Genomic DNA, 21723 nt, shown 5'->3' with positions numbered 1-21723 from the left:
CATACACTTCTAGGTTTTCTTTTTACCAGGACGTTAAAGTACATCATTCAATATGATTAAAGGTATGGCAATAAATATTAAACTGCAATCTTAGATTCGGCATATGTGACGGTCCACTATGGAACAGCCTCGCTACCTTGAGACTATCACACATAAGCCAAGTAACGTTTTTAATTGTTTTAAACTTTTACTAAACTTTGATTTTTTTTTTAGCTTCGTTGCACCAGATGACAGCTTGAAAAAAGTGCGCAAGAGAACCATAGATGAGCAGTATTACGATTTATTTTTAACCGGTTAGAAATGGTTAATTGTCAGATGTGTGAATGAAGTTTGTCGTAGTACGATACCAAAAGAGACCACACTGTTTTTGCGATTTTATCAGAGCATTACGGTGTTTATGCAACTTCCAGGGCGGACCTTTACGTAACTGTACTGCGCTGCACGCATATGCCGGTTGAAAATGGATCAAATATTACGTTTAAACAGTTGTTAATAGTAGCGTAATAACATGGCTGTCTGTGCTTTTGCTTTGAAGCTTTTACCCTCGGTAAGAGGAGGGTTTAGCAGACGAGCTTCTTGTCCCGCACGCTCAGCTGTCCGTGCGTTTATGTGCACTGCAACTCGTTGTCAACTAGACAGAGTGGAGAGGACAAGTGCTTTGACAGGAAAAGTGGACCGATTCGGTGGAGTGACAGTGAACCTGGCTGAGTCCGGTTTACCGGCGGACATCAGCGAAAGCTCATTCAGCAGTTTACTGCAAGGTGTGTTGTCCTGATGGCTGCTGAGTGTGTGAGACCGAAAGGATCTTGAAACAACGCACAGGTCTTCTCATCAACTCACAAATCATTAACCTGCCTCAACCACTAACTACTAACTAGAACAGTGGATCTGTAATGTGAAGTCAGCTGTTACACATGTGATCATTGGAGATGCACGCGCATGAATGCATGGACGAGTTGCTTGCAGGGTTTCCCAGCGTTTCTCGTGGTTCGGCATCCAGTGTTTGTGTATTGCTAAATGCAAACATCCCCTTAATATGTAAGCCAGATGTCAGTGTTTTTGTCCCATGTATCTGCAGGTACATGTTTGTTTGACACTAGTTGTTGGTCTATGTGGCCATGCAGCCTTACACAAAACACACAAAAACGTTTTTATTTGTTTTTAAATTTGCAGCAGTATGTATTCAGTTAATTGAATCCACATATTAATTACCTCCTGTAGTGACTAAGGACCATGTGATGAAATATTGTGGCCAGCGGTTATGTTCATCACTACCCTACAACCATTTAAGTATTTATCTCATTTTACTGACAAAGAAATAGAAGTGAGCCACCCTATGTAGGAAAATTAGACATCTGGTGTCTTGATCAAAGGTAAAATGACGGTATTCATTAAAATTAGAGGTTTTTTTTATTAATTATATCAGCAACTAACTATTATTTTTTATCACAGAGTAATCTGTCAACCAGTTTCTTTGAATAATCATTTAATTGTTAAGTAATAAAATGTAAAATTTGTGAAAGACATTTGTGAAATTGCCCTCCCCAGAGCCCAAGGTGATGTCATTAAAATGCTTGACCAGTTCAAAACCTTAAGATATATAATTTAGAGTAATATTAAAGAGAGAAAAGCAGCAAATCCTAGTTTAGACTAAGTGGAAACAGCTCAATGCCTGCATTTTTGATTACGACTAATCAATAAACTGACTATCAGTCTGGGATTCCAACCTTCCACTTTAAAGGGGGGCCCTTCCTTAACCTTCAGGCTACTTCCACCAACTTGTTTCTGTTGCTTGTTTCCACAGATTAATCATGAAAAGCAATCATATTTTCTGCAGTTTATTATTTAATAAAGCAGCAACATCATTAATAACACACTTTTAAACAAAGTTTGTGGATCCTTGTGAACTTTTGTACTTGTGCAATCCGTAGATTCTTTGCTCCAGTGGAGAGCAGAGGGGAAAGTTGCAGTGTGGCTTCGAGTACCCATCCAGCTGAGTCGATGCGCTGCCGCTGCCTCTGCTCACGGCTTCACCTTCCATCATGCCAAAGATGACCACGCTGTGTTGGCCCTCTGGTTGGGAGAAGGGCAAAGCAGGCTGCCAGGGTTTGCAACTCACCAAATTGGAGTGGCAGGTAGAGATTTGATAACCTTGTTCTTGGCTTTGTAAATAGTCGTGATCTCACCTAAAGGTCCACTTCCTAGTCTTTATTAGAGTTTGCTCAGCTTTCATGGATCTGATGAAGACCGTAAGATGCAGTTGAAAGCTCTGGGGAAAAACAATGAAGTTGACCATGAGTTAAGATTATCTTGTCAAACCAGTATAGTTACTGAAGAGGGATGTCCTGCACGAGTGTACACACAAACATTCATTGTATAGCTTATAGATAGACACAAAGTCCTTCTTTGTGCCACTACCAGAGAGTCCAGCTCTGAGCCCACCACTTAGCCAGCTCTCCTCACCAGTCTGTCCAGTCGACCAGTATCTCTCTTCTTGCTGCTTCCTCCCCAGCAAACTACAGCATAGAAGAGGACATTGGCCACCAAAGACTGGTAAAACATCTGGAGCAGTTTTTTGCAGATGTTGAAGGACCCCAGCCTTCTCAGGAAGTACAGACAACATCCTGTCCTTCGTGTCCTTCAACATCTGCGAAAAACTGCTACAGATGATTTACCAGTTATTGCAATCCAAGATGTGATGTACAGTACTTAGCAGCCAGAGTTGCCAGATTTAGCTCTTTCAGGTATGACAGCTTTACTAGCCTTCGAATAGTTTTCATTTTTCATAATAAAATTAAATCAAAATAGCATTTGATAGACAAAACATTTAAGTGGAATATTTCAGTCGAATGTCAAAACACAAGTGAGATGAAAAGATTAGTAGAATAATTGGTTTTCCATTCCAGGTGACAGAATGATGATAATTCAGAAATTAGTCGTTAATCATCCGTCCTTTCAAAGCAAAAACTCCAAACATCCTCTGGTTTCAGACTCTCCAATGTGAGGATTTGCTGATTTATTCTGTTTTTTGTTGTTGTTGTTGTTGTTTTTATTGTTTGGGGGTTTTCTTTGAGTATTTGGGGGATTTTGATTACATACAATCATTAGTTTTAACCAAAAAAAACATCAGTTAACTGACATGGATATATACATGTATACAGCTATGAATGATTATATCATTATCATAGCTTAAGTTTTAATATTTGACTAAACTTAACAAGAGGCCCTCTGTCTATTTGTTAAAAATCTAGTATCTTTTGTAAAGAGGTTGTTTGTCTGTTGCATTTGTCAACTTTGGCCCATTTCACTTGCGTAAATGGAAATTTACTCAACAGGACTGAGAATGTGGGGATAAGAGGGAGAAATGTAGGGAGGAGTTGCTGACCTTCTGTGTGCTCATTTTCTGATTGTCCAGCAGAGGGCAGTGTGTCGTTTATACTTTTTGCAAAAGAGTGGATTCACTTGAATCATGTCAGAACATGTCCAGAGCATCCTTCAGAATGGAATGGGGCCCAGAAACTCCCTTTTTGTTGCCAGAATGCACAAACACTGATGAAACTAAGGTTAGGAATCTGAAATAGGCAGCTATTTAGATGATCTAATACCTGTTCTCTTGGGTGCTTGCTGCTCTCAGCTTATCATTTTGATAAAGACAACATATAATGCACAATCACAGTGTAATTATGCATTGATAATTAATTAGTTTTTACATTGGTGTACAGAGATCCAAGGGTTTTAACCTTTACTACAGTATAGTTTAGTTTAATCAACCCTGCATTAGCCTAATATTTTCAGTGTTTTGCTACTTGGTTCTTATTGTCTAAAACTGAGCTTAACATGGTATTCACTACCATCAGTTTAGAGGCAGTGGACACAACAGATGCTAGAAACAGATTTGCAATGGAATGGATTAGGGAATGGAAATATGATCCACAGAAGGGTTTTAAACTGTCCAACATGAACTCAAAAGTGGGTATTTTGAGGTCAACGTGATCCCCATTGACTGTTAAACCCAGAGACTTAAAAGTTAGCCCAGTAACATTTAAAACTATCACATTGCAGCGCATAGCGCTTTAACATTACATCGAATTCACCAATCACACACATTCATAGACTGAGCCTAAGTGCTCAGACAGGGGCAATTTGGGGTTAAGTATCTTGCCCAAGGACACTTCGCCACTCCCCAAAGTTGCATATTCAATCTGCAGGTTGAGTTGTACTGCTACAGTATGCTTACAGTGGGATGTGGAACGTAACGTGTTTAGTGAGGTCAAACCAACAATAAGTCATATACAGGTTTACTGGTGGAAATGAAGCAGAGGTGATGTTGGTGAAAGAACCTGTCTGAAAATTAAGAATGAAAGATCATTCTATACCTCAGAAAGAGTAGTTTGACAAAATCAGGTGGTTTTCTTTGGCAGATGGACCTTAATGATGTGACAACAGATGATCTTATTATGGGGAAGATCATGACCTCTGTCTCTGTCCAAGGATGGTCTTTGGTGTCGGTTCTGAACCTCCTCTTTGATGTTCCTCCGGCCATCCACTGACTCCTGGTCGATGACCTCTTTGACCCCTTTCCAGTCGACTCATTTTGGTCTGGTGTTTAAAGACAGCTGATGTTGTCTGTTTCTGGTATTCACTCAGTCTCTAGTCGGGGGTTTCATCAATGTAGTGTTCCTTACAGCTGTTGCATGTGATATATGTGATATGATGTGTCATAATGCACTCCATTGCTGTATGACATGTTTGTTTGGCACCATTGAACTTAACTGTGTCCAGCGGAGTGCTCATGTTCCCAATCTCTACAATGGCCAAACGTGTTGGTCACAGAGACTGTACTCTATCCAATCAAACTGGGCTAAACACACCCAGATGTTAACATCTGTCCTGCTTAAGTGTCCTTTAGTATGATACTGAAATCCTGCTAGCTCCACTTGACCTCTGACCTCTCAGGACAGGGTCAAGAACTTAGAGCTCAAAGGAATTCCAAGGAATTATAGACTCCATGTTTACGTGATTAAAATGTCGTTCACTATAATTAATACTGTTTAATACGTATAGGTGGGATTCTGAGAACAAGTATGTCCTGCAGTATCTCAAGCTATCCACCCAAAAAAATCAAGTTCCTGGACATCACAATACTAGTTAGAATTCTGTAATGAAATTCGGATGCATTGTTAAGTAAATGCTCAGAATGACTGTCAATCAGAACCGATCAGATTTCTACATTAGCAACATTAAAAGCTAGTCAGGACTGAAGGGTAAGAATCATTGTGACTTAATAATATTCAGTAGATATTTTAAAACCCGAAAAGTAGGAGGAGAAGCCTACATGAAATATGAATTAAGAGAAGACATCAAACTTTGGTGGTTCAGAAAACCAACTCTAACCTCAACGATTAACAGTTTTTTAACTTCAAAAACCCACAATTCCCCTCTGATGATTGCTTCTGGGCTTTTTGTCTCATAATTCCTATTCCCTTTTTCCCCCTCCTGCTCCTTGTGAGCATTTTGTTTCCTGGAATGAAGGCTACATAATGATAGCCTCCCTTAGCAGCAACCAGACCTCCTCCTGTAAAGCCCCATATGGCACAGGGATTGGAGATGACATCAGTTTCCACATGGAAGTCCAAGTCAGGCTTTAAAGACGACCCATCCCTCTTTACACATCTGTGACATTCATTTTAGGGAGGAGTGTCCCGGTCGGTCAGACAGAGCTACCGGAAAAGAAAGTAGCCCGTTTTTCCTCCCCCTACTCCTCCTCCTCCCGAGCTGTCAGCAGCGGCACATAGCCGCCTCTCTTAGTCACTACCTGCTGAAAAAAAACTGCTCAAACAGGAGAGAAAAATGTAAATGGTGAGTGGGATGGCTACATCATTCACAAGTACAGCTGAGTCACTTGTACTTTGTTTAGACTCCGGAAATGAAAGAATTTTGCCTTTACGCATAATCTATTTTATTTTAACCACCTAGGTTCAGACATCGACATGCTCTGTTCATGTTCACACATTTACTATTCCCCAGATTTTATTTTTAATTTGTAGTCCATATTTTTTAGAAAAGTAAGTAAGTTTGTCGATATTTACTCTAAATATAGTGCTGATGTTAAAGTGGCTATTTTTTACCAATGACTACTTGTGGGTGAAAGGTGCCACTTTTAGTGACAAACCCAGAGAGAATTTAGTGTGTCGAATCTAATAATAAGTTTGAGCTAGACAGGTCTCCCTTTTTGTTCTTAAATTGTTCTTACAGTAACTATCTCAGTGCTATCTCATTGCAAAATGTGCACATATATACTGTGGACATAAGTGCTTGCAAAATGTTTGATGGTTGTTGTTTTTTTCCCAGGTGCAGTTGTTGATGAATCCAATGGAAAAGTTCTTGTTGTCCAAGACAGAAACAAGGTATCTTTCTCACGTTAATGTTTGAAAATAAATTATAACCAATTGTAGTCCATTACATTGATTAATATCACTTAATTTAATTAAATTAAGATATAAATTAAAGTATAAAGTTTTATATTTAGTGAATGTTTGCATGTGTTGGCTGTAACAAATAGACGTGCTTCCTTCCCTCAGAAAATAAAATCTAGAAAAATAAAGAATGAAAATTAAGTTAATATTTTCGATCAGTAATACACCATATAAAAAGCAAGCTATGCAAGGTACAAAGTAGATTTATTTCATTTTACAACATAGGGTTGTATAACGTTATAATAATAATAATAATAATAAGCTTTATTTATATAGCACTTACCAAACAAAGTACAAAGTGCTTCACAACAAATCACACATAAAATACAAAAACAAATAACCACGTGGGTAAAAGATACAGGGGGATAAAATACAGAATAGAAGAACAAGGATCACAATAAAGTATAACAAATATGTTCAGTAGGAGGTAAGAAGACAAGCAAACAAAGGGCAGGAATAGTAAAACGAGTGGCAGCTCAGATAAAATCTGGATATGCTTTCCGGTAAAAGTAAGTTTTTAAAAGAGATTTGAAAGAAGAAGCCGACCCTGCCAGCCAAATTTCCTCAGGCAAGTCGTCCAGAGCCTGGGGGCCCTGACAGCAAATGCTCAGTCACCTTTTGTTCTTAGTCTGAACAAAATCAAACATTATATAATAAATTATATACATTAGATGTGTGGCATAGAAATAAAACTATTTTAAATGGTGCACATTGACTGTATATAGTAGAGTAAGTTGGCAGAATGACACATTTCTCATTAAAAATCATTTTTGGCAGGTAGTTAAGGCAAAAAGAGCTAATGCAACACCAGATATCTTGGTGCTGCTAAAAATGTCTGTGATTAGTTTGTTTATTTAGTGAGTTATATGTTGCCCCTGTTGATCCAGACGTGGGTGGAAACCCTCTCAGACCTTCAAATCCTCTCACACTTAACATAGCTCTACACAACATTAGTTGACCTGAAGCAAACATGGTGTTTACATGAGCTGAATGCACTGAAACAGCTTTGTGCGTGTGTGTCTGACAGCTCTCACAGAGCCCTGCTGTAGTACTCAAGTTGTTATGAGGTTGACTTACAACAGGCCCCTTTTAAAACCTTTTCTACACAGATTTGTTTGCATCCTCACAGAGCCAAAACAAGATTGCAGCCAACTTAAAAAACTGATTGGACCCTAATGCTGCTGTTTGGAAAACAATTATGTTTTAAGATACCAGCCAACTCCACTTGACATTATTGAGGCAACAAGTAAAGACCCTTTCAAACAAACTGTGCATTTTTATAACCTAAACAGTAGAAATTGCCAAAATTGTCGCAGTGAAGGCTGCAGCTTCTGTCCTTAATAAAAGTCTCAAAATAATATTTTGTCATGTGACCACACCCTACACTACTGCTAAAGCTGCAAAAAACTTAAAAGCACCCTAGGTCAGAAAGTGCTGGCATTGTGCGTACCCATGTAATACAATGTACACCAGTATAGATCTTATGCACAGCAGTACTGCAGGATCAGCTGCCTTCACACATAAACCCTTAACACAAAGCTATTTAACTGAAAATATTTTAACTGTCCCATTGCAAAATACACTAGCACAGGGTTTCAGTGATTTGTAAGGTTAAAACCTCAAGCACCTTGTTGTATACTACCATGCATAACATTTTCCCACTGATAGTTTCACTGCATTGGCAATTTATTGTATCGAACAAGAAAATCATGTATGACAGATTCTGATATCTGTGTAACTTAAGATGAAAATAATAGTTTAGAAATAATTAGTCCCATATTGATTAGTCAATAGTCAAAGAAATATTACAATTTAGATTTGATTGGGTTTCTGTAAATAATATCACAGAGGACGGTCTAGACCTCCTATTTTATGAGCGCTATGAGATAACTGTTGTTGTGATTTGGCGCTATATAAATAAAATTGAATTGAATGGAGTTAATAGTTTGTTACATAATCTATCAAGTTTAGAGACACTTTATAAAAAAAACAATCAAAAAATTGTGTAGCTTCATAGATAATTAAAATAATCTGTAGTTGCAACACTGTGCATCAAAGAAAAGAGTCTGAACACATGTGCCATCACTCATTGTCAGGGCTGTCAGTTTAAATCTCTGCTGGAAAGAAAATAAATATCTGCCTCAATAACACAACATAAACTATTATGATTGAAGACTCAGCATTGTGATTTATCTACAGGATTTATCACACCAATTATTTGCCCCCACGCTATTGTTGGTCAAGATCTTAGATCTTACTCTCTTCTAGTGTTATCAGGCCATGCAGGAAGCCTTGGTTTCATTCTTACATTGGGGTGGTGAAATCTCAAAGACATCTTAAAACCAAATCTAGCACACATAAAGATTATAAACGTTTCTGAATTCATATCATTTAAATCATTCTATGACATTACATTTGTAAGGTCATGTGCAATAATCCCTTTAATTTGTGGTCTTTCCACTTATTTCTCTTCAGTCTCTGCAGTTCAAGTAGTAATAAGCTGAGAAGGGACACATGGTTAATGTAACATCTGGTTCATATGACAAATATAGTTCACATTATAACTGACAGAATTTAAGTGGGCCTGTTTGCTGGCCTTTCATTGCACACAACATGTAACATGTGTCCCAGCCATGACTTTTAAGAGCATATAATGTATCTTGATGGCTTTTGTACAGAAGCAGAGGGAAGCAGTTAGTGGCCTGGAAGAGTTGGGAGGGTTTTATCTCTTCCTCTCCTCCTCCTCCTCCTCCTCCTCCCCATCAAGTTGTTTACTGGAAATAGGTTTTATAATAGTCTGGCCCTTGGCAGTAGAGCGTCTCTGGCAGACTGAGGCAGTTCAGAGCTCATGAAGGGTTACGAACTTCCTGAAACGAAACAAGGACATTATTGCTCTTACATCAGTAACAAAGACATCTGACAGATCCCCTGTGGACTGATGGTAATTTCATCCATCGGGGGAGCTGAAAGATATAATGGGTATGATTATCATTTAACCATCGTCCATTCATATTTACACATCATTTCCCAGAATATTTAGTGTCAAAACTTTGCATATGTTTGGCATCCTTTTCAAGTGTTTTTGATGTTTTTATTTTCACATTAAGCTCTGACATCTCCTATGGGGAAGAGACATTTTACTCAAAAAAAACCCCACACTGATTAGAGTTACAGAAAATCTCTTTATTTCTTCCTACTAGCACATATTAGAAGCAGTTCCAAAAATATAGCATTTTGTTGACAATACATGAAAATAAATGATGTAGTGCATTTGTGTTCCTCACAGAGAGGATTTGCATAACACGAAAAATCTAAGATGAAATAGCATTTCTGAAAAAAAGCGCTGCATACAATATTCTTTAAGTAACTACAAAAATATATATATACAACACTGACATCATAATTTAACTAGCAGCATACTGTTATTAAATATCAATGATAAGTGGTGAAACAGTTTTAGAAGACACACTTCACTACATCAAATGTAAAAGAGTGAGGCACTAAATATACAACATAAAATGAAAGGATGCTCAGGTCAGAGTAATAAACATCTCTCTGCCTGTATAATTATTAGTTCAGATACATAAAATAATCATTTGAACACATAATATACTACTAACTTGCTGTTAAAAAAAACTACTGCCATACTGTAAGATAGTGCCACTGATTTAAAGAACTTGCAAGACAAAAGTTACTTTAAACAGGACAGCATTGCCAGATTTTATGTTTCAAAACATTTTTTGAAGTATACATATGTTGAAATGACTCCAAGATACATTTAGAGCAGTGCTGTTTTAATTAAATCAATTTTAACTTTAGCTCTTGTATTTCAGACAAAAAATGCTTGGAAGTTCCCCGGTGGCTTGTCTGATCCAGGAGAAAATATCGGTGAGTGTCGCGCTCAAAAGAGAAAAAAACAAATACAGTACACCTAGCTAAATCCTTCCATTTATTATACTTAAAGATGATACATATACATTCATTTGAACTGTACAAAATAAGGCACATGATGTGTACGTAAAGAATTATTTTTCTCCAAATTCACCTTATTTCATTTTTAAAAGCAGCTTTAATATTCTATACATGACCCAACTCAAAAAGCAGCGTCAACTGTTTGTCTTTTCAAAAAATATATGTATTTTCCCTTTTTTTCCCACATCTCAAACTTCCGTCTGCAAGGTGACTCTGACAAGGGAACATAAAAATATTCCTTTTTGTCAGGATCTATTAAATGACTCCACCTACATTTATTTATATTACAATGAATCTTTCTCAGGTGCCACTGCCGTTCGTGAAGTCTATGAGGAAACTGGTGTTCGCTCTGAGTTTAGATCTCTGCTCAGCATCCGGCAGCAGCACAACCACCCTGGCGCCTTTGGCATGTCGGACATGTACATCATCTGCCGACTCATCCCGCTCACCCACGACATCAACTTCTGCACTCAGGAGTGTCTGCGCTGCGAATGGCTGGACCTCGCCGAGCTGGCCAAGACCAACGACACCACGCCCATCACCTCGCGCGTAGCCAGGCTCCTCCTTCACGGCCTGGAGCATGGCTTCCGCAAGATTGACCTCACCATGGAGGAGCTTCCTGCTGTCTACTCTGGGATGTTTTACCAGCTGTACCACAGGCAGCTTTCTCCGACACTAAAATCCTAGCAAGCCATCATCAACCTGATGGGGTTAGCATATCATGGCTTGCTGTGTTGATACATGGTCAGTTTTTCTCATATTTGAAGTGTATTTATGACTTGAATTATGTTTGCAGTGTGTTTCACACACTAACTGTTACTGTTAAAGAAATGTGGTGCAATAGGCTGTGAACCTCAAGAACATTCACTTTGTGGTTTTTAAAGAATTATGCCACTGTGGTACGTGCGAGACTTCAGAGTTTTATACAGTTTATTTAACACATTTTTAGCAGCCATGTTGGAAGTCCACCGCGGTTGGGCTATGGCTGCAAGCAGCTGATTTAATTTTTGAAGGTACTGTTATAAATTCTACTGTATTTTTGGTGTGACTGTGACTAGGTCATTTTGTGACCTGTATTGAGATTTCAGATTTTCAATAGGCTAACTACCAGTGTCAGCAGACCATATACTGTACTGGCAGAAGCTAACGTTAGTGGCTAGTAGTTGCTATATTAAAATTGGCTGCCTTGTTAAATTAGCCTACTGACTGGTCATAAAAGTCAAAATTATCATTTTCTTCAAGTTAACTGCCTGTCTGCAATAATTTTGTATTTATAAGCTATATAACTTCCAGTGCCATGCAACATTTGGACTTAGGGGAATATAGTTTTATCAGAAAATGAAGCTGAAACTCAGGAGGCCTGTTTGTTCTATTAAGTGTGCCACTATGCTGGGTAGTGTGAAAAATTTGGAAAAAACTAGAAGCTTGGGTTTTGATTTTAGTGTGATTTTTAGTTATTTAGTTCAATCCCATCTCTTCAATTTACAATAATTTGATTTTAGTGAATTTGTTTAAAACATGTATCCTAGATAAAAAAGGGTAAACAGAATATTCTTCTATATGCTCTTGTAGCTAAACTCAGACTTACACACTCTGAAGCTAAACAGTAGGAAGCAGACTTCTGAACAAAAGGTTGCCACTTTGAATCCTCTCAGCCAGAGAGGGAAGATCTGTATAGGTACAATGAACAAATAATGCTGTACTATAAGGGTACACTTGAGCAAGGCACCTGGCTCCACTTGCACTAGGGTAGCAGTTGGTTGGTCCACAGTAAAAGCCTGGTTTTACTGCGAAGTAGCCAGGTTTGAATGTGTGCCACTGTTTTAAAGTGAAGCTGAATAAGAGTAGACATGTTCAGGATAAAAATAACTCTTAAGGATATAAAAGTCAGAAAGCATCACAGCTATTTTGGGCAACGTTGATGGAACACTTTGTCTTCATTGCCGTCACATCTTCTTCTTTGTTGCTGCCATTAAGACGTTAATTTTTCTCAACCAGATCCCAGATCAGCACTTGGCAGACATTGGAAGAAAAAGAATGGCCTTTTGACCCGGTCCAGTTTTGCTTCCAGACTTGTACTGGCCAGTCCGCTTCAGTGCCACGTACATGTTTGGGTACTTCCTGGAGCGGTAGGTGTTGTAGTTGTTGCTCTCAAGCCTCTCTAAGAAGTGGCATTCATCTGTTGCTCGTCTCTAGAGAGAAAGACACAGAGGAATAACAGATATGTTTAATTTGATGTTTAAAGGAGATTTAAACAGGAGAGATGGCTACTGGGAGGATTAAATCTGCAACCTTTTGCTCACAGGACAAAGAACTGTTGGCACACACTGCCATCCCATTTAGCTTTCAAACTGAAGAAATGTAAGAAAACCGTGAAACTAGTCTGTAATGTGGTGTAGGATATCCTGTATGGTAGTGCTTTCATCCTCATTTACTGTATTTCAACACATGGAAACTGAAGTTAGGTCATTCAGTTTGTACGTTTAATATAAAAGTCTCTGTGTTTCTTTCCAAAATTCTAATAATCATTTATGAATAAAGTCAACCTGAGGGACATGTAGTTACTTACGTAGTGGAATCTCATCAAATATTTGATTAATATATGTTGTTGAAAATGGAGACTATGTGTAATGCTGACATTTTATGACAATAAATTACACATTAAACACCCAAAATTAAATGACACTTTTATTTTGAATTAAGAGTGTTCATTTTCCTTGAATCAAGATTAAACATTAAACATGGAGGTGAATGGGCTAAAGTGTTAAACATGATACATTTGAAGAATTTAAACAGAGAATAAATCCAAAAACTAAACAGATCAAGATGTTTTGAATAAACTTGGATTGATAGGATTATAAATCAGAAGGTGTGAAAAGGTCCAAAGATGAAGATCACTAAAAATACAAACTAAATGATTTGGTTCTCAAGCTCTCGATCTATTAGTGCTCACACTGCCCCATCTTTCAACATTGTCCTTTTGTAGAAAACATAAAGAAAACATTGATGACTGAACGTCTGGCCAAAATCTCACTGGGCGTTAACTGCCCTGCACCCTGTCCAACAAGAGGCTTTTGTTTTAGTTTCTGTTTTTAGTCGACTGTGACTGCAAGGCTACGGAGCTATTAGTCAGAAGACATTTTCTTTCAGCTGTAACAACCACCCAGGGCTACTTTGTTCAGTGCAACAATCATCTTCCCTCAGTACTGAAAATGTGCAACAGTAAGGATAACAGCAGTGGAGGTGCTCATGTTTGGTGTTATTTTTTATTTTGTTGCAGTTGGAGGACTACTAAACCATCGATCACTTAAGCTAGCACAAGACTTAACATCGCTAGATATGCAATATGCAGAAGGTTCCCAATTAATTGTCCCAGTCTTTGATTTAAAAAAAAATCTATTCTGTTATCTAAAGTACAAGAAAATAATATTTTAATTAATAATATTTTAATTAATATTTATGAAATATATTATTAGATTATTTTGTAAAGAATATGGGTGGAATAAATATTGAAAATGAATCCAGCCTTGTACAGATCTTATCAGCAGACCAAATGACTATGCTGACTTAGTGGTCAGTGGCAAGAATATATCAGTCAGGATCTGATACATGACAGACCACACACCAGACACATTATATCAAGAGGGGAAAAATTGTAATTCCTTTGGCAACAACAAATGTTAATCTTCATATCAGTCAACAAATGGTAATAAGAGACTTATCTTGACATATCTTGTGGGTTTTTAATGGTTTTCTACACACAAGCAGAACAGAGGGACGCAATGGGTGGCAGCTGCTGTAGCTTCTCATTAGGAGGAAATGCTTTTTGTCAATTACATGGACTGTGTACAAGCTTTCACAACCACCAACCCACATCAGTCACCAATGCTTCACACTTCCAGTGCCGTTGTGAGCAACAACACTGTGACAACAGACCAGCAGCAGTGCCAAATTTGTGTTGGCTATTTCTCTTGAGCATTCGGAAAATTGTTTTAGATTAGTGCCCAGCGCGATGAGGATTTGTTCCTCACTATTCATTCATAAATTTCAAGCCTCACAATCATTTATGGGTTTTTTTTCACGCTCTCAAAACTATTCTCATTCACAAATTTCAACATGTCTGGACAATAAACAGCCTTCCCATGTTTTATGAACCAATCAACTGTGGGACGCAGCACCTTAAATATCTTTGTTTTCCTGTCTTTTGTCTCTCAGACCAAGTATTGCTCGATCCTCCACCTTCCGCATCACACCCATTAATGTCAGGCTATCCCCGGAGATAAAAACAAAGTTCATAATAGAAGCCTGCAAATACTAGATGTCACATCATTCATCTACTTGCTTAGAGTCTTGGAGAAAATCCTATATCCTTTTTTCCCCCAAGTAGTGTAACATAATGTGATTTGGATTTTAATACTCGTGTCGGCGTTAGCATGACTCGTGTCATAATTTTGTTGCCCACAGCTGCTTGGCTGAGACAGTGTTAACACTGAGGACGAGACTCAAGAACGGAAAGAAAGACAAATGGTTTGGACAGATTGGAGTTGGGGGAGATGCCTCAGTTGGAGCCAAATTATGGTCAAAACAAACTGTAACTACACATAGATAGAAAACAATTTCTTCTCTCACTGAATCACATTAATCTATAACAGAATTATTTTGACTAGGCCCAATCTAACATTTTATTCTATATGCTGACAAATGACCATCAATTTCCCTTCACTGGAGGAGGGTTGTTTGTGGAGTGGCTGGTAAATATTTGGTTTCCAAAATATTGAAGCTGTGGGAGGAAAAACCCTCCGACCGGGCCAGAGGCCTAACTGACCCTCACTCTCACACTTTGGATGTAACTGTAACTTAGACAAAGATGAATTGTGGTCCTTTAGTTGTAATGGTAATCTTCAATGAGACAATGACTCCAGTAAAACTCAAGTTTAGTGATAATTTCAAACAGGGGCAAATATCCGTGTATCCGAGCTGGTCCCCGGAGCAGACTCCTCAAACTCCATATTACATTGGTTGATATGTCTTGTCTCGCTCCTCCTCTAGTGGGTCATATGGCAAGACCCATCTTTCCACCTCCACATCCACATCCACACATAATCAATATTAAAACAATAGTTTATTCTACCCTAAAACACTTCTGAAGAAAGAAAACACCTCTAAATAAACAAGACTCAAATGTGACATCATAAAAAAACATCATCTTGATATTACCAAAAAGTGTATGTGCATAAGACAAAAGAAAGTTAACATCAACATCAACCCAAGCACAGGTTTGTGTGTTGGGTACTGTATCATATGATGACCTTCAGAGCCATCAGCGTTGAAGGCCACTTGCAAAGGCCCGTTGTATTTATGTGTCTAATCTTGTATTTTATCAGGCCTGAGTACAGGTGCAAGGAACATTTTGTTAAAAATCCATAAAGGCCCCATTGTCCCTCTGTCGACTATGCAATTAATTTTAGTCTTCACCCGAGCCTCCTACACGGCCTGTTAGCAACACCGTTTGGCTGGTTGTGTGTGTGTGTTTTGTGAACAAGGCTGAGCAAGAAGACTGCACCCTACTAGAGTAAATAAGCATCTGAAACATTATCATCTTTAATATCTTAAAAATGACCCTAGTATTTAGTAGTTATGAAGCCAGGCACATGGAATATTCAAACATCATGGCTAATGCTAAATAAAAAATCTTCAACAAAGCCTAAATGCTGCTTCTGGCAGTGAATTAGGGTAAATTTACTTTTAGCCAACCGGAAGAAAGTTACAGTAGGTGTTTAATATATGTTTGTGGAAAGGACAGTCCCTGAATAAGTCTTTGAACTCTTTCAGGAAATTCTAATTGATGATTTCAATTACTTGCATTTACAGTAATCTCAAAACTCTTTTAAATAAAAAAAAAATAAAAAGTTAACAGAGAGTTGATAATCCCACTCACTCACCGCTCCAAACAGTCGTCCGTCTCTGTTCATGGCCAGATAGCGGTTAGCACAAACTCCTTTGATGACAACCTCCCCCACTGAGGTCGCCTGGAGTTGAAGCTTTACTGAGGAAAAAAACAAAAGATTATTTGGACATAAAGGACAGAAATCATTTGTTTGTGTTTGCTTGTAGAATGTTAAGTGCCATGTTTAATATATCTATTTTTAAAAAAGATAAAGGATGCATTAAAATCCTAAGAACTGCATTAAATAACTAAATCACCAGCATCTCTTTAGATGCGAATGTACAATGTTTTAGGGCCTCATCAACCTCTTTTAACTCTGTAATATAAAGTCATTACTCAAGTAGTAAACAAGTAACAAGTGAGACAATCATGGTCAAAAAGAATAGCAGCCTGTGATAACTACTTGCTTGCTACAGGGCATTTATGGTTGGGCATTATGTTGCGTGCTAAGTATTTGAATTTTGGAGGGAAGATAACACACAACAGGAAGAGGAAATGTTTTCAGATATATTGGTACTTAAAGCTGCATTAATCAAATGAAGGGCACTAGGGGGCATCGCAACACAAACAACCTGACAGATCTTGTAGAGGAGACCAAAAGGTGACATGTTTTGGTCTCCTCTATCTCCTGAGAACAATATCTGTCTCTTTAGCTAGTGGATGCTTCAGTTTCCAAAATTGCTAGCTACTAACTTTATCTGCCGTTTGGTGATGGGTGGTGGGTGAATCTGTAGACACCTCACGTTTCGATTCGGATTCAGGGAGCTACGATGTGAGCTATGATGTGATCTTGATTCATAGAAATGTTTTTTTTTTTTTCTCACTTTGGGACTATTTGCTACTATTAAAACAGCATATTTGTACTTCCATTATCTTTTAGTTTAATTAGACAAGTTGAATTATGAGTATAAATGCAGTAATGCTTTTCTTTTGCAAACATTAAACATTCAAGGGTGGGTCATTGGCCTTAATTCTTACTGGAAGAGTTAAAGCACTCAAATACTGACATATTGTCAGTTGGTAATGCTCAATCATAAGACTCTGACCTGTTGATAATTCATAATCTGCAGCTTGTGCTTCTTTATACAGGGCAGGCACAAGGGACTGACTAAACTGCACACGTGAAAGCACGTTATAGCAGGGCTTAAGCACTTTGACCATATGCCATAAGTCTCTTTTTGTCTTGTTCCGCTAATTGGCACATTTGGGTGATGCTGTCGTAAATGAAATGTTTATTTATGTATCACTGCTGAGTTGAATTTATACTGGGGATCTGCAGTCTCAGGTATATTAGCAGCCACCCTGAGAGCTCCGCCTCGTAATGTAATGAGAGCTCAACAGTGGTTAATGACTTTTCTGCACTGACACATAATCTTTCCATCTTTCATGAGTGAATCGTGCTGCATCTTAGAATCGATATTTAACCCCACCCCTGTTGTTTACCAGAGTTTGTTTGCTGAAAACACAACATGGATGAGAGCAGTGAGAGTGAACCATATAGCACATGTAAAACATCCATAAAGCTGCAGAGTTAATGAAAAAATATGGATTAATGTAGCTTTAAATGTTTTTGGAAAAAGTATATTCATTCTCTTTGTATAACCCAAAAGCCATCAGCTCAAAATTCCTTCACCTCCAGGCACATCATTTTTAGGCTAACATTGGCTCACACCCTATTTGGTAAATGAAGGAAACACTATTGAATAAGCTAACTCCGGTCAGGCGCTAATCAGAAGCATCACACTGTGGCTGACAGCAATCTGAACACACAGTACCTGTTGGCTGTGTGACAGCCTCTTCACAGATGTAACAAAATAAGCCCCACTTTTTTTTTGTAGAGACAACGCTGCTTGCCAACACAGCATACCTTGCATGAAACCAAACCAAAAACAAAATAACAAAACAAAAGGGAGCAGGGGCTCCATAAGGTAAATTATGTGAGCTGTTCAGAAGTAATTTACAGTAAGACTTCAGACAGACACACATCTGTCTACAGTTAAGTTTAATTCACGTCACAGATCAAAGAAGTGTTCTTCCCTGAAAGAAACGTATAATTGGTCTGAGTGTGCTGTGGTGTGTTCAATGTTTACTGGGCAAATTATATTTCAGCTATTGTGAATACAGGAAAACTTTCCCTCAACTGTTCTTCGGGCCTGTGGTGTGTAGTCCTATCTGTAATGTCCTTGCATCTGTGATGTAAAATAAATGATTTGTGGAAACCTATATGGTCAATATTCTTGTCAGATTTGGATACAAAGTTTTGGGTTAGGGAGTGAGATACAAAGAATACAAATGTGTTGGAGTCCCATCTACATTCTCACAAAAAATCCCACTTGAAGATCCTTGGATATATTGGTTTTCATTAACAGTTCCAATTCGAACTGGCAGGTATGTTTGGTTGTCTAAAATGTTGGCAGGAGTTTTGCAGCCTTAACAAAAGGACCATTGATGAAGCACAGCTCAGGTCACATTAAATGTAAGAAACCATCACGGTAAAAAGTTAAATGATTAATACTGATTCCTGTTTTATGACTCATTGTGTATATATTCCTTACCAAACCCATAATACAGACTGTATGATAACTAGAATAACTGGAAGTATTTTTAATGCAAACAAAATAAGCAACTATCATCTCAAAAAAGGTAACTCTCCTGGTTTATTTTGCAATAAATCTAACTGAATGTAATTGAAGATAATTGAATTATTCAAAAAATAGTTCCTCTCTCCTTGAACTTGTTCCACATCAGTATGTGTTTGCACGCACCTGCTTGAAATGTCACCCTGTATCTTGGGCAATACACTTGCCTCTACAAACGTGTTTTCCTCGGAAAAAATGTTCCCCCTTCCTCCCCTCCCACTTACTTACACAACTTAGGACACGCACTTATAAGTAATAAGTGATACAGAGGCACTGAGGGGTATAACAGTTTCCACTTTAATAGTTGCTAACTTTAAGAGGAACTTTGGAAAAGCCAAAACTCCTCTCACTTTCTATATAAATACTGATTGACTGGTGGTAGAGATGAGTGACGAAAATATACACTATAGTAATAGCATCATTTTTAGATCTAGTACTGGCAGAAGTTCATTGATCTCCTGACAGTCACCTCTAAATCAGGAATTCACTTATTCTGGCGGTTAACTCCATGTTGTGCTGTCCTGTGTGACGTAAACCACACAGTGAGCAGTGTGAATGGCTGTGACTCAGCATGGTTATTTACTAAAAACATCACACATATTCCATCAAAGTTCCCTTCGATTAAGAAAATTTGAGGTGTACTTCTCTTAAACTACCGTTGTTATACTTTCCAGAAGCAGACCTACGCACATTTTAGAGATTGCAAATGGAGAATGAACCACAGTAAGCTGGGAAATTAACATTGTTCCTCCACGATTGCTTTTGCTTCACACTTATGTCCCTGTTACATATTAAAAAGAACATAAAGAAGCTTTGTGTGATGTGCAAAGCAAATTAAAAGGGGACTGGAAGTACTTACTGTGGGGGTCGTTCTTCTCCCGGATTCCATCCACTCCCCCGTCAGACTTTATCCTCAAAAAGAAGCCCCCGTTTTTACAGTACAGCCTTTTGGGATCCTTGAAGCTCCCAGGAGGAAATCCGCCGCTGCCGCCATCGTCAGGTGTGGAGGGAAGTGTTGTGATTTCTCCTGTGGCCATCTCCTCCTCTTTCCACGCTTCCCGGCGACTGCTTCGTTTCCTTCTTGAGCAGTGCAGGAGCCCCACTCTGGCCTCCCACCTCCCACTAACTGTTGCCTGTTCCCTCCTCCCCTCCTCCACAGAGCTTCACACAAACTGATTCTGCTTAACCCCAGAGGTCAGTTTGCTTGAACACCCCCTCTCAGGGCAGCAAGTGCCCTTTGAGTCCTAAGAATCTGAGGCAGGACAACTCCTAAATGATTCTACCTAACAGCAAGCGTCTAAAACTACCATTTGTAGCTGCTCGGCTGTTGTTTGCAGAGCTGGCATCTGCTTTGCCAGTGTACTTTGAGCACACTGGTATGGGGGATGCATGCAGATCCCCCCTCTCTTCCCCTCTTCTTGCAATGAAGTGTTTAAAACAGGGCAGCTGGCTTAGATCTGTGTGGAAGGCTTTCCCCTTTGGGCCTCAGTTCGCATGCGCCCTAGGAGCACCAACACACACACACATACACACATGCTCACGCCCACTAATGCTCACCGATTTAACCAACCAACCCAGCAGACGTTGAGAAAGGAGAGGAGGGCAAAGAGGGGGACGTGCAACTTGGACTGTGTCACTGAGACCCTTTAGGGCGCCAAGAGCTGTGGCAAGCACGTGAACAGGACCAGTGTTTTTATTCATCCAGTCTGTTCAAGAGCAAGAGAGACGTAAAAAGAGTACGAGCACAGCCAGCTTTTTAATGAATCACTCAGTGCTATTCATAGGTACAAAAACAACAATGTGAAGTAGAGATGCCAGCAGGCTTGGATGAAAAAGCCTATGTTACGAATGAGTGATTTTAATTGCTATTCTCAATTTTCTCAGAACCAGCGTAGAGAATCGGTGATGGGTCTGTGAAGTATTTCTTTCCTTTTTGATTTTAGGACTGACAAGGCCATCCATTTGTCAGAATAGGCTCTCATGGGTCTGGGCTTCTGGGTAATTCTAACCACATCTGAAACTTGTGCTGGATCAGTAGGAAGTCAGCTGTGCTCTTGGTTGACGTCACATTGGTGACCACCACCCCCCTGGTCAAACTGGTCAGTGAAACATCAACCAGGCCTTTCAAGTGACTAAGGCTGGAGAATTGAACAGTTGTAAGTTGTCAAAATAGCCCAACCGCAAGAAGGGTTCAGATGGTTCAAGAACCTTCCCAAAAATACATTTCAATTCAATATTTACGCAGACTGGGTTTGCTGAACACACATGTATTTTTTTTGTCATATTTCCCATCCCAAAGCAAGTATATTGATAGACTGATATTGACACAAGTATGCATGTTTCTGATTATGTGATTCTCAATCTCAATTTTGTATGAAATATGAAGAAAACAATGGTGTGTAAGTGGGCTTCAATTACATGAATGTTCAATTGATGCATAACACTTGTAGCTCCAACAGCCAACTTTGCTGCATGTCAACCCTGGTTAAATGGAGTGGTTAGACCAACAGTATATATAGGCTACTATAGCACAAAGCTACACATGGTAACCATGATCATTCCAGCATATTTGACGTTTTCTCATATTGGTCAACATCATACAGTAAATAACACAACGGTATGTGGCATTGTCTGGGGAACATAAAACAAGATTTATGGTTTGCCAGTGTTTTTTTTTCTAAAAATAAAT

General features: G+C 38.7%; 2 protein-coding genes across 2 annotated transcripts; one reads left to right on the top strand and one right to left on the bottom strand.

Moving 5' to 3' along the window:
• The first annotated feature begins 432 nt into the window (after window positions 1–432).
• nudt6 (nudix (nucleoside diphosphate linked moiety X)-type motif 6) lies at window positions 433–11582 on the top strand. Its single transcript, XM_038699976.1, has 5 exons — window positions 433–761; window positions 1932–2135; window positions 6352–6407; window positions 10310–10364; window positions 10753–11582. The coding sequence occupies exons 1-5, from the start codon at window positions 509–511 to the stop codon at window positions 11133–11135; spliced, it is 951 nt and encodes a 316-aa protein (XP_038555904.1). The 5' UTR covers window positions 433–508; the 3' UTR covers window positions 11136–11582.
• fgf2 (fibroblast growth factor 2) lies at window positions 9639–20442 on the bottom strand. Its single transcript, XM_038699977.1, has 3 exons — window positions 19894–20442; window positions 16391–16494; window positions 9639–12640 (listed from the first exon to the last, which is right to left on the bottom strand). Exons 1-3 carry the CDS (start codon window positions 20069–20071, stop codon window positions 12455–12457), a joined length of 468 nt encoding a protein of 155 aa, XP_038555905.1. The 5' UTR covers window positions 20072–20442; the 3' UTR covers window positions 9639–12454.
• Between the last annotated feature and the right edge of the window lie 1281 nt (window positions 20443–21723).

The sequence above is a fragment of the Micropterus salmoides genome, unplaced genomic scaffold (assembly GCF_014851395.1).
Source record: "Micropterus salmoides isolate LMB-PRFRI ecotype aquatic unplaced genomic scaffold, ASM1485139v1 Ms_hic_scaffold_5, whole genome shotgun sequence".
Classification (NCBI taxonomy): Eukaryota; Metazoa; Chordata; class Actinopteri; order Centrarchiformes; family Centrarchidae; genus Micropterus; species Micropterus salmoides.
This window is presented reverse-complemented; position numbering and strand designations above follow the sequence as displayed.

Bases quoted from the DNA above. Each gene is read 5' to 3' on its own strand.
- nudt6 (XM_038699976.1), top strand. From the start codon at position 509: ATGGCTGTCTGTGCTTTTGCTTTGAAGCTTTTACCCTCGGTAAGAGGA. The intron at 2,136-6,351 runs GTAGAGATTTGA...TTTTTTTCCCAG, and splicing joins TCACCAAATTGGAGTGGCAG to GTGCAGTTGTTGATGAATCC. The intron at 10,365-10,752 runs GTGAGTGTCGCG...AATCTTTCTCAG, and splicing joins TGATCCAGGAGAAAATATCG to GTGCCACTGCCGTTCGTGAA.
- fgf2 (XM_038699977.1), bottom strand. From the start codon at position 20,071: ATGGCCACAGGAGAAATCACAACACTTCCCTCCACACCTGACGATGGC. The intron at 16,495-19,893 runs GTAAGTACTTCC...TTTTTTCCTCAG, and splicing joins GGAGAAGAACGACCCCCACA to TAAAGCTTCAACTCCAGGCG. The intron at 12,641-16,390 runs GTGAGTGAGTGG...CTTTCTCTCTAG, and splicing joins ACGGACGACTGTTTGGAGCG to AGACGAGCAACAGATGAATG.